This window comes from Erpetoichthys calabaricus, chromosome 10, assembly GCF_900747795.2.
Source record: "Erpetoichthys calabaricus chromosome 10, fErpCal1.3, whole genome shotgun sequence".
Lineage (NCBI taxonomy): Eukaryota > Metazoa > Chordata > Cladistia > Polypteriformes > Polypteridae > Erpetoichthys > Erpetoichthys calabaricus.
Genome location: NC_041403.2, coordinates 78,003,896 through 78,016,950, shown reverse-complemented (window position 1 = coordinate 78,016,950; position 13,055 = coordinate 78,003,896). Strand labels below are relative to the sequence as shown.

The following is a 13,055-nucleotide window of genomic DNA, read 5'->3' as shown; positions in this document are numbered from 1 at the left end:
TTTTTTGTTTGTTTATTACGATTGTTATAGTTCTGTTTGTATACGACGTTGCCAGTTCAGCACTCAGGTTGTAATATGACCAAGCCGTGCAAGCTTACTGTTAAGAATGCAACGTATAGTTGTACATGAGAAAAGCAATCTTGCCTCAAATCAATGGCAAACTTTTGTAGGTCTATGAACTTAATTTAAAGTTTAGGTTTACACGGTGCTTTCTTTCCGAAGTACCTGCACTCATGAATATGTCTGTATGCGTCAGTCGCTCAAATCCCCGCGCTTCGCACCAGTGAAGTACTGCTTTTAAATTTTTATTAAGAAGAAAAGAAAACCTTTTAAAATTGAGGGAAAATATACCAATAACAGTTTGTTAAGGATCTGTTTTTTTGTGAAGCTGCGTTCACTCGAGTGATCACTTCGAGATGACTTGCTGGCTAACCATAAGCGTTACCTGGTAGGTAACCACCCATACAATCAGATTGTGAATCAGACTACGAATGGCATGAATGTAATTACCCCGATCTACATGCTGTCAAATAAACGAACCACACGCCGTGGCGCAATTTTAGGGACTTCGCCTCTAGCGCTGACGTCCGAGGTTCGATTCCCGTATTGGAGTGAAGTGAGTGGGTGGTTACCTACCAGGTAACGCTTATGGTTGGCCAGCAAGTCAGGTAACATCAGCCACGGTGCCTTCAGTTGTGAGAAGCAGATCATAGAATGGATGAAAATAGTTTTACTGTCAAATAATGCAAAGAGTACGCGACACCTGTTTCCCCCTTATTCTTGGCTCATCAGGCGTACACACTCATTGCATTCGCTTACGGTAATCGAACGTCGGACGTCAGCGCTAGAGGGGCTTCGCAGCGGTGAAGTATTGCTTTTAAATTTTAATTAAGAAGAAAAGAAAACCTTTTTAAATTAAGTCTTAAAAAGAGGTGTAAAGATATTGACAATAAGCTACGCAAACCCACCAAGACATGCAATCGTTTAAATCAAGGCGCAAGTCGAAAAACACCATCCCATAATATTAGTTAACGATTATCACATTTCTATATGTATTGTAAGCATACAATACAACTGATAATATGTTGCGCTTATTTATCTGGTGTACTGACATTTTTGCGCGTTTAACGGCTGAAATCTAACGTGGTTTGTGCCCTTCAGAATGAAAAGAGTTTGCATTTACCTTTTTAATAAAAGGCGAGCTTTTAAGCCTGAGAAATCACCCCGTAAATGCACACGTTTAATTGCACGTGTTAATATGTATGCTTACACAGTATTAAAAGACAGTCAACAATTAACGTCATTTACCTTCGTTCCCGCCTCCTCCATTAGAGTATATGGACAAAAAACAGGTTCCAGTTATGATCATTACACGTAGAATTTCGAAATGAAACCTGCCTAACTTTTGTAAGTAAGCTGTAAGGAATGAGCCTGCCAAATTCCAGCCTTCTACCTACACGGGAAGTTGGAGAATTAGTGATGAGTGAGTCAGTCAAACAGGTTCCAGTTATGACCATTACGCGTAGAATTTCGAAATAAAACCTGCCTAACTTTTGTAAGTAAGCTGTAAGGAATGAGCCTGCCAAATTTCAGACTTCTACCTACACGGGAAGTTGGAGAATTAGTGATGAGTGAGTCAGTCAAACAGGTTCCAGTTATGACCATTACGCGTAGAATTTCGAAATAAAACCTGCCTAACTTTTGTAAGTAAGCTGTAAGGAATGAGCCTGCCAAATTTCAGACTTCTACCTACACGGGAAGTTGGAGAATTAGTGATGAGTCAGTCAGTCAGTCAGTCAGTCAGTGAGGGCTTTGCCTTTTATTAGTATAGATTATTTATTTTTAATATAATTTATATCACTTTGCAGAGATCTGTTTTTACTTAGACTTTAAGGAGCCATATTCTGTTGACTAATGTCATAAAAACTTAATTAAATATGTGTCGGTTATTATTTAGAGAGAGTCTTCTGTTGTGATTAAACTAGCAAAAATAACATTGAACTGCCAATAAACCCCAAAATGCTTTATGTTTCAGCACAGTCCTCTTTAGTGCTAATGCACTTGTTATAACATTCACAAAGTTTTTCTTTGCCACTTAAATGTTTTGTCTTGCTTGTAAAGCTACTTTTCTGTAGCTTACTTATCATTTTCATCATTGACATAAAGAAAACTTTATTTGTTCCCAGTGGAGGGATTTGGCTTTTTACAGAAGTGTGTGTTTATAGAAGTATATAAATACATATTCATTTTATTTATTTTTGTAGTATTCTGAACACACACCAAAATGACTAAAATAGAAGAAAATTAAAAAGAAATAAGAAATTCTGACTTGGCAGTTAGAGTCACAGTACAGTATTATTCAGACGTATTGTTGTTGGTATAAATGAGCTCTAACAGTGTTTCTGTATTCAGTGTTAGTATTGTCAGAGAGAGGATGTGCAGTAGCATTCATAATTGCACTCAGTTTTGTTTTAATTATCTCCTTTGTTGCTACATTAAAGGAACACAGTCTCTTAAAGAAAACAAGAGCCTGTTCTTATAAACCGTAGTTCCTCTGAGGTATGAGACCAGTCATCCTTTCATTGATGTGGAATCCCAAGTCCGCAAATACCAGGCTGTTGTTCAGTTTTCTATGTCATGAAATAATTAACTTTGTCCCATAAGGAACAACTTAAAAGTACCACCATGGAGCACACCATTCCACTATGTTACGGTCAGTGACTGTAGTAGTTCATTAACTTTGCAAATGTATGGGTGCATGGAAGGAGATTCACAGTTAGTCAGCAGGATCAATGAACAAGAAGAAGTGAGAAATATATTATTGAACAAAAGGGAAATGGTGTGCATTCCTCTTACACCCTTTTTACACATGTAACCATGCTCCTGATGTGTTCTTGTGTGCCTCACTGGCTGTAGATTTTAACTCCAACAAATTAGTTATTATTAATGTATTATTATTATTATTAATTAACAGATTAATTGCTTTTAAATAGGGTTCTGTGTAGTCCCGATAAATGAACAGAAGCTTTACATTCATTCTCTGATTGCAGTGAGGACTTTTATAGATTTCAATCTGTCTATTTTCTAACTGGCATATACAGTTTGAGGTCTCTCTGGGGTGTGACTTACACAGATATCCAGCTACGCATATAGCACTGTGGGATGTTGTAGGACTGCCAGCGTTAACAACAGTCGTAGCAAGAGTCAAGATGCAAAAACGAAATGGCTATTTGTCTTGTCTACACCATGGTCAACACTATGTGCTAATAACAAATTTTTTTTAGTGTTTAAATGCTTCGAAGGACAAGGCACATCTCACCATTAATATGAGATGTGCTGTGTTAACTGAGACATCGCCGAAACACATGATTAGAAAGACAAAGCAGTCTTCATTGGTAAATACAAATCTCCAAACACTAAATTTATCTCATTTGAAGGCTGAATCATTAATTAGTATAACCTTTAATTGAAAGCACATCATATGTTTAAATGATATGCTGAAGAATGTAATGATGTCGCACAGTTTCAAATTTATTGAGTACAGGTAACAGCACAAGCAATTTTTCACTTTCTTGATCTGTACACAGACATGAGAAATAACAAACTTGAAAACAGCAAAACAAATGCTGTTTAACAGGTGTTCTGAAATAAAGGAGTAATGTAAAACTGACAAGTTTGAGTTTCTGACATTTGAACTTTGAATTAATTTGACCAATTAAATATTACTCATTAGTAATACATTTGACCAGCAAGTTATTTAAATATAAACCTTACCAGAGCAAATATTGCAAACCTAACCAATTGGTTCTCAGATAAACTAGACTTAACAACGTGTTACAAACACCACCTGAAACAGTTGGTTTAAATGGAAATATCTGTCATTGTGTTGGAATTCACTAATTCAACTAAATTTACATAACAATGTTTGAATTGTTATATTTAGCACGATATTAAGCAACAGTTTTCAGTTACTGGACAGAAAAAGTCAGAGATTAAATTTAGAATGTGCAAATGCTAAGATAAATAATGTAGTTCATGACATATTCTTTAGAACCCTATGCTGAACACTGCCCGAAATTATAAATCTATTATAAACATACTCCTGTCTTCCATTATATTTTGCCACTTATGAATGCCAACACAAGTTTACTTAAGTGATAGTTGGGTAACTACTTGATGAATATGTCAGTATTTTAAAGCTGCTGTTACTGTTAATATTTATGTATTTTATACTGTGTTATATTAAAAAAACACAATATTGTTCACTAATAAATGGAAGTACAGTACTTTAATAAAAGCCTTTGAATGAGATTTCTGTTTTTGCTGTGTTATCCAACGGTATTGAGTATCATAAATTTTCACTGGTATTGGTATTGAATACATGGCATTCCTAAGTGGAAGCACAAACTGAATTTCGGAAAGTAATATGGCCTATATATGGTGTTTCCCTTGTACAAATGGGGAATCTGTGGATAATTTGGCATAGATGCAGTAGGGTTAACTGTAGATTTGCACACTGGACAGACACACTCCCACACATTCTGTATTACTAGATTATGAAAAAGGACTTGTTACTCATCCTACTAAATAATAAATAGCCCAGCACTTTTGCATAGTGGGTAGCATTGCGGTGGCACCACTCATTTAGCGTTGCTGCTCTTTTGGAGTTACAATGTGTCCCTTGGTGACCGAATATTTAATCAAAACACGGTTTCATTCTATATTTCTTGTTGCGTGTGGTGCAATTGATTTATAAATAAGAAATCATCAAAAACAATAAAGAAATAAGCAGCAAAAATATATTTAATGAAACATTATGCGAACATAACATTGTTTTTATTTACTGTCACATTTCAAAATACATTTATTTTCATATTGTATTTTTTACAATTTTTTAAACTTTTTTTAATCTTTTGAAGTATATTTTTTATTATTACTTGCTGTGCAAGTTGCTTTAGAAAGAGACATCTGCTACATAAATAGTAATTTTTATTAGCAATGTTTATTAAATACACTACTCTTTTGTTCAAAGGACTACATTCAAGTTCAAGAATTTCCCAGTCTAAAATTCTGCTGTGCGAGAAACTCTGCCCTGTATGTAGGCAAATGCATCCAAGAGGAATTTGGATAAAATGACAAGTATAACAAAACACAAAGGAGACAAATAAGGACCACAATCAGCTGTACAACCAAAACATTCCAAGCATGACACAAACACATAACTGTCTATATAATCTAAATGCAGTTCCTTTATCTGGCTGATAAACATCAGCAAGAAGCTGTTGCAGGGTTGAACAGTACCCCAAGATATAAAAAGCTTTACTGACCAAACCAGGCTGAAATCTGATTTTATTTTTTTAATATTTTTATTGAAATACCTAGCAAATACCTGTCACCCCATGAGGAACAACACAGCATCAACCCCATTACAGAGAAGAAGACCTGAGGATTGGGGTTGTGGCTCGGAGCTAGGTACATCCATACTTGGACCAGCTGTACAATGTCTGTCCATTTATCAATATGTGAGGTAGATGCCCCTTTAATCCTTGCCACTGACAACTATAGAAACATCAAATTAAGAAAGGTAGACTTCTAGACAGAAAAAGAATCGGGAGATTTCCAGCAAGAGCCAAAGGCAATTTCAGCAGCGATTATCCATAAAGCAAATAGCTTCTTCTAGGTAATCAATACAAGTTATTTTAGTATGGCCCAGAATCACACAAGGAGTGCCTCGTTGGGCTTTACCGAACCCTGTCTTTTGACAGCCCCCAGCTTTGACTCTATAAGAAGACAAAAAACCCTTGTAGGGGAAACAAATTGAAGAAACCTTGGGAAAGGTAATTTAGAGAGAGACCCCTTTCCAGGTAGGTTGGGTGTGCAGTTGGTGTCAAAAAAGGGGTGTCAATACACAGAACAGAACACAATTATCCTCAGTTTAATATTAGTAATATTACAAGTACAGAGCAAAATGCAAGAGTAGATGATATCACATAATATGATTCAGAATAATAAACGAAGTCAGGAAAAATCTACAAGTAGGAAAATGTAGGCAAACAAGTGTCTAAGTGCATAATAGAAACTACCAAAGTCATCAAAACCAGAGGCAAAAATATTAATCTGTAAATAGCCACAGCATGTTTCCTGTAGGCAGCAGAGGCCACCTTCTTGAAGTACCTGTTACAAGTTCTGGACACATCACTCCCCAACAGCTTGGTCTCCTTTTAGAGAAAAGTATCTGCCCTTGTATGCTGAAGAAAATCCAAAACTGTATCCGTTTTCACATTTGAGCTTAGACACTGAAAATTCAAAGAAGCAATCATTAAATTAGCCTTTACAATGGATTTAATGTAGAAGAAGATTAAATAAAATGCAGTAAAGGGAAAAATGAGAAAGCAGGGTGATGTCAAGAAACCTCCCCCAAACTCATTGAAATCTGAATAAATATTCACCAGTATTCTAGATGTGACTGTAGCGCACTTTAGCAGAGAAGGATTTGCAGTTCTTGTATGCATTTTCACCTTTTTGAAACTGGTACTCTGACTGTTGCCGGGTACGTTTGAATTTCCTTCTGTCATGTCCAGGATGTTGACTGGTGAGGCCTCATTAAGGTAATGATTTACAAGTCATTTGTTCTCTTTATAAAGCTGCCCCTGAACTGACTCCCAGAGTACTGGGGTTGGGAAAAGGACCAAGGACCAAGATGAATACACATACCAAGCAAATTTTATGTAAATCAGTTGGGCCATTCCTTTGTGATGTGTAGACAGGCACACTCATTAACAGACATTTTTAACTTTATATAGTTTTTTTTTTGGTAGTTCAGAGAAGTATTGTTTTCCTTTGTTTGTGAACATTTTTCAGTTTTTTTTTTTTTTTGGTAGTTCAGAGTAGTGCTGGGCGGTATACCGGTTCATACGGAAAACCGTTTTTTATTTTTTTTAATGATATGGATTTTTCTTATACCGCAACACCGGTGTAAATTGCCTAAACGACGTTCGGAACGTGGCGCAGTGGGAAACTGTTCAAGTGGGGACCTTTTTCACTGCTACACCACTAAACACAGATTTGTTGCACTAGGGCTCTTTTTCACTGCTACACCACCAAATAGTGGGCCATAGCATAGGTATGCCGCGCGGTGAAAATGGACAGAGAGCATTCCGAAACTGAACTAAAAGTAAAGTTGAACAGAAGAACTTTTGCCGAAAAAAAGGAGTCAATTCCGTCGCCTGGAGATACTTTAGTTTTAAAAGGTCAGATGTGTAAATACTGTTTCTACACTACTGGATAATACTGCAAGCCAAATTGTACTTGTTTTTGTACTTGCTAGTGTATGTTTTGCTCATATTCATCCTGCGATGTGCTGGCAACTCGTTCAGAGATGTGCGCAACTCTGAATGGATGGCATAATTAAACATGTATAACGAAGATATTTTTAAAGTTCTGAACACTCCGTCGGCTAAGTTAATAACTAGTTTTAATTTCACAAAGACGTTTATCGTGTGGTGATTGGTAATGTGGAGAAAGAAAAAGGAAAGATAGGAACTGGGGTTTTGGTAGAGAGCAGGAATATCATGGAAGTGAATGGATTCTGTGTGGTGATTGCTGCAGGCGCCTGCTCTTAGTGCGGAGAAAGTCAGTTTAAGAAGCGTAGTGATTAACGACTGGGTCGGGGAACACTTAACACAAAGTATTTGATGTGCTGCATTAACTTATGACGGGGTTTGAGAAAATCTAGTAAATTAAACATTGATTTTAGGATGAAGTTTAGTTTACAACATTCTACTTTAATTATAAAATAAACTATGAGAATAAAGAGGAAATGTTGACTTTAATCTTGACATAAGCGTCAACATTAAAGTGGAAATGTCGAGAATAAAGTCAACATGTCGAATTTATTCTCGACATATAGTTTGTTTTTTTCTTCCATGTCCATATTTTTTTTTTCTTCACAGTGGAAATGTCGAGAATAAAGTCAACATGTCGAATTTATTCTCGACATATAGTTTGTTTTTTTCTTCCATATCCATATTTTTTTTTCTTCACAGTGGCCCTAATGCACTTCCATAGGGCTATACCACAAACAGCATTATAAATGCAAGTTGCAGTTCTATTATTTATGTATATAGCTTAGCTTGACGCAAGGTCCATATTAATGCAGTTTGCCTAAATGATGGTACAGTTGGTAAGATGTCATCACCAAGTTGTACTTGTTTTATTTTATTTTAATTTGGTGAATACTGTGTAATGCACCTGGGCTTGAAGCCTTGAAGTAATGGTGCAACTATCAGTAATACTATTATGTATTTTATTGTTATTATTTATTAGTTTAATGATGGTAAAATTGTTTAAAAAGTCACTTTAACGTGTCAGTGGACAGAGATTGTTAACATTAACAGAAAGTGTAGTTGGTTTACAAAAAATATTTACTATTTATTCCCTTTCTAAGACGTGTTCAGTGCAATCCAACTTTTGACAAACACCTCTGGATATTTTACTAAGTCTAAATGCCTCTTTGGATGGTTGAAAATATGTTGTCAAAATCATAGTTTAAGCTTTTGCAAAATTTGTTCAATTAAAAGGTTCTATATTTTGACTGCATCTGTGATGCAATGTGATTCCTTCTCTTTAGTGCCACCCCCTTGAAAACTATCACTTTATGGGGCCATGCAAACCTGGATTAATACTTGTGCACAATAAAATGTCTTTTTGTACGATGTACAATTCTCATAACAGTCTTAATAGGTTATTCTTAGCCAGTCTACTGCAGTAATTGCGGTGGAAAATGTGGTTAACATCCACTCATGCATGGGGGAAAAAATACCGTCTAATACCGTGAAACCGGCAGAATTTAGAAAAATACCGTGATACAGAATTTTGGTCATACCGCCCACCTCTAGTTTAGAGGAGTATTGTTTTCCTTTGTTTGTGAACATTTTTCAGGAAATACTACATATCACAGTGTCTTGTTGCATTTATGACTGAAATGTATGAGAACAATTTTTTTTGAAAAAATTTAAAATTAGTGAACTGTATCATTGAAACATATGTTATTCTTACAATTACTGAAATAGCAGTCATTAATGCTTTGACTGATTTTGTTTTCCATCTTGAATGATTTTAGGACATCAATGAATGGAACATTGGACGTTTAAATACAATTCTTGATACGGTGGAAAAAGAGAGTGGAATTACTATTGAGGGTGTCAACACACCATATCTTTACTTTGGCATGTGGAAGACAACGTTTGCTTGGCATACTGAAGACATGGACCTTTACAGTATAAATTATTTGCACTTTGGAGAGCCTAAATCATGGTAAAAATCCACTCCTTTTGTGCTTTACATTTTGGATTATAATATATGGTGAATTGTATGTTTAATATAATATTTGTTGACTTGTATATGTCTCTTTTTAAAACAGGTACACTGTTCCTCCAGAACATGGTAAAAGATTAGAGCGTCTGGCTAAAGGTATATTCTTAAACTGCTACAGTGACATTGTTGTCATGGTTATACAGTATGTTATATTAATGCAGTTGTTACGAATTAAGAAAAAATTGGCAATTTTGAATGATCAAGTGGTTTTATTGAATGATCAAGTGCTTTTATATAAGATAATTGTTTTGATGTGATCAGTATTTTATGTAGTTAAAAGAAATCCTTCTTAAAACTATTGTATCATGGCCCAGTCCAGTAGCTGTGTAGTTGTGTAAATTAATGTGAAGTGGTTGGTTTTTTGTTTTAACTATTCCTACTTCAAAATAAATTCAGCAGGTAGAAATATAAAATGGCTATGAAGAAGGATAAAGCACCCTCTAAAACCTATTAGAGCATGTACATATATCCCCAAATTTGCTATTTTGTTTATGTTGCCTCATTGATTCTGTTGTATAAACATTCTAAAGTTACACAAAATAATTTTAAATTCTTGAATCTTAGTTTGTGTGTGTGTGTATGTTTGTATATGTAAAAAATTTACGTAGAAGTAAATTACCCACCACACATCTATACTTTGTTCACAGTTTGCAGTTTTGTTTCCTTAATTATTCAGTCATAATTATTGAATAGTGATTGGTTAAAAGAGCAGCTTCAGCCTGTATGTATGTATTTATTTGTTTACTTATTTTTTAAGGTTTTTTCCCTGGAAGCTCACAAAACTGCGAAGCTTTTCTGAGGCACAAAATGACACTTATCTCACCATCTATTTTAAAGAAGTATGGAATTCCTTTTGATAAGGTATACATAAACCAAAGTGTTGTTTCTTGGGTTTATTTTTTTGGCTCTGACTTTGTCTTTTTGATTTTGAATATCTTTCTGTAAAGAGATTGAGAGAGAGTAAGAATGGCATTTTTAGGTGTGTGCATGGAGTATTATGAAATACTGTAAGTGTTGATCTTATTCTTGCAAATCTTTAAGCATTAAAAAGAACTTTTTTAGGCAATAAACAATATGCCTATTGATGTTGATTATAAACAGATCACTCAGGAGGCTGGAGAATTTATGATCACATTTCCTTATGGTTATCATGCTGGTTTTAACCATGGCTTCAACTGTGCAGAATCAACCAATTTTGCAACTAGACGATGGATTGAATATGGAAAGCAGGCAATCCTGGTAAGAAAAATTATTCTCAAGTAACAGTACCTTAGGGGAATCTTTATAAATTACTTTGTATATTTGTGCATTAATGTCTGTATGTTTGTGTGTATGTATATACTGTATGTATATGAATATATAATAATGAATATATGCATTTTCATTGCTGAAACTACTCGGTGTTAGTGTGTGAGAGAGAGTATGTGTAGCATTGTTCATAATGGTACTCAGTTTTGTTTTCATTCTGTCCTTTGCTACTACCTTCAGGGGGTCCAGAGTGCATCCCTTAACTGTGCCTGCCTTTTTAATTAGCTTGTTGATTACGTGGGCCTCTCTTGAAGTGATGGCACTAGCCCAGCACATCATAATGTACAAAATTGCTTTGACCATTACATAGTTGTAGAAGATGTGATGTCACCACCCACATTAAAGGAATGTATAGTGATCCCCTGCCTATCGCTGAAGTTATGTTCCAGACCCATCAGCGATAGGTGAAAATCCGCAATATAGAAAGACCATATAAATAAACATTTTTTTTTTTATAGTTTAAGCCTTAATATACCCCTCCCACACGCTTTAAACACATGTAAACCTATTAAAACACACTTTGTAAACACATATGATATGTGGATGTCTCTATTATAAAAAAAAAAAAAAAATCTTGACAGGGAGACGAGGCGTGATCTTCTCAGAAGACAATTTGACATCCAGCGAGGGACATTTTAACGTCACGCAAGACAAGGCAGTGAGACAGAAGGATAGCTGCTGTACAGGCTTTTAAATGAACGACACGCAGAGCGATAAGCAGAACAGGCATCTTGGCAGAAGCAGCACAAAGCCAGTAGCTGATCCATCCACTTCTGCTTAGCATGCATTCAGCTCCCCCCTTCACAATGCGAGCGGGAGAGATGCGAAGTGGCAGGAGCGTAGCACGCCTCCGGGGGTTTTGAGCAAAGCGATCGAGACCAGATCATCTTGGAGAGACACTTTGATGACATGCAAGACTAGACATTACAACCTTAGGAAGCAAAACCCGTGAAACTGTGACTTTTGCACGTCACGCCCTACTTACAAGCAATTTAAAACAAGTTCACTGACATCTAACCTCGCAGTTGTTGGAATGCTTTTGGCAGACAAACTTCAGGTGCTCCGAGCTCTTAAAACAACGACAAGCAGAACATGCAGCTTGCCAGCTGCATCAAGCCAGCAGATGATCTGAGCACTTCTCCTTAGCGTGCGATCAGCCCTCACACCCACCACCCACCCCCGCCTCCTCCATCAGAACGCTACCGGCAGAGACGCGAAGTGGCAAAAGGACACCTGCTGTACAGGCTTTTAAGTGATTGACGCAAAGTGCGACAAGCACAACACACAGCTGGCCAGCAGCAGCAGCAAGACAGCAGCTGAACTCTTTAGCGTGCATTCAGACCCCTCCCCCTTCACAACGTGAGCAGCATTATGTTCCGCGAGAAAGAGATTTAACCATGCCCGGGGCAGGAAATAAAGGACAAATATTGTTTTCACAAAAGTTTTAAAGTAAAATTGAAAATAATGCATATGTAACAATTCCCATGAAAATAACAATCTCTTTAAATTGTTTACATCTTGCCTGAAGAAGGGGCCTGAGTTGCCTCGAAAGCTTGCATATTGTAATCTTTTTAGTTAGCCAATAAAAGGTGTCATTTTCTCTACATTCATAATGGCTAACACGGTGCAACACCCTAGTACTACAATTGTTTATCCTGTAAACCAAACCCAGGGGTGGGCGAGCGAAGCAAGCAGGGGTCAGAGCCCCCTAGTACTAATAATAAATCAGCAATGTAGCGGGGGCGCGATAGCTGAACCACAATATAGCATGGGATCAGTGTAATCTCCTAAGAAAAAAGAGCCTGCTCTGCCTTTTCTTATATACAGTAGTTCCACTGTGTTAGGAGACTAGTCCAGCCTGTCACTGATGTGGACCCCCAAGTACCTGTAGGAGTGCACCACCTCTACATCTTCTCCCTGTATGGTGACCAGACATAGAGGCTTTTTGGTGTGGTGAAAGTCAATAACCATTTCCTTGGTTATGCTAATAGTATGTAGCAGACAATTCTTTTTGCACCAAGAAACAAGGTTCTCCACCTAGGTTACATACTCTGTCTTATCCCCCTTAGCAATACACCCTGTAAGTGCAGAATCACCTAAGAATTTCTGCAAATGACATGATCTGGTGTTCTGTTTATGGTCTGAGATCTACAGAGTGACAAGAAAGGGAGACAGGACTGTTCTTTTTGGTCAGAACTATCAACTGATAATTTTATTTAAAGTACTAGGGGGCTGTGCCCCCTGCTTGCTTTGCTCGCCAACCCCTGTGTTTGGTTAATCGGATATACAATTTTAAAAGCTTGTTTTTTTTCTTTGGAAATGTTTCAATTTCATTATTTGCATTTACTTTAAAGCTTCAGTAAAAACAATAT

The 13,055-nt window shown here is 36.5% G+C and overlaps 1 protein-coding gene across 2 annotated transcripts in view; it reads left to right on the top strand.

The window, feature by feature from the left end:
- The window catches only part of kdm4aa (lysine (K)-specific demethylase 4A, genome duplicate a), a 91,481-nt gene that overhangs the window by 41,414 nt on the left and 37,012 nt on the right, over positions 1 to 13,055 (top strand). For both annotated transcript variants that reach the window (XM_051933241.1, XM_028811487.2), the window contains exons 5-8: positions 9,122 to 9,315; positions 9,422 to 9,471; positions 10,133 to 10,236; positions 10,477 to 10,614. In XM_051933241.1, coding sequence (XP_051789201.1) covers positions 9,122 to 9,315; positions 9,422 to 9,471; positions 10,133 to 10,236; positions 10,477 to 10,614 — 486 coding nt within the window. The remainder of the gene's footprint in view (positions 1 to 9,121; positions 9,316 to 9,421; positions 9,472 to 10,132; positions 10,237 to 10,476; positions 10,615 to 13,055) is intronic.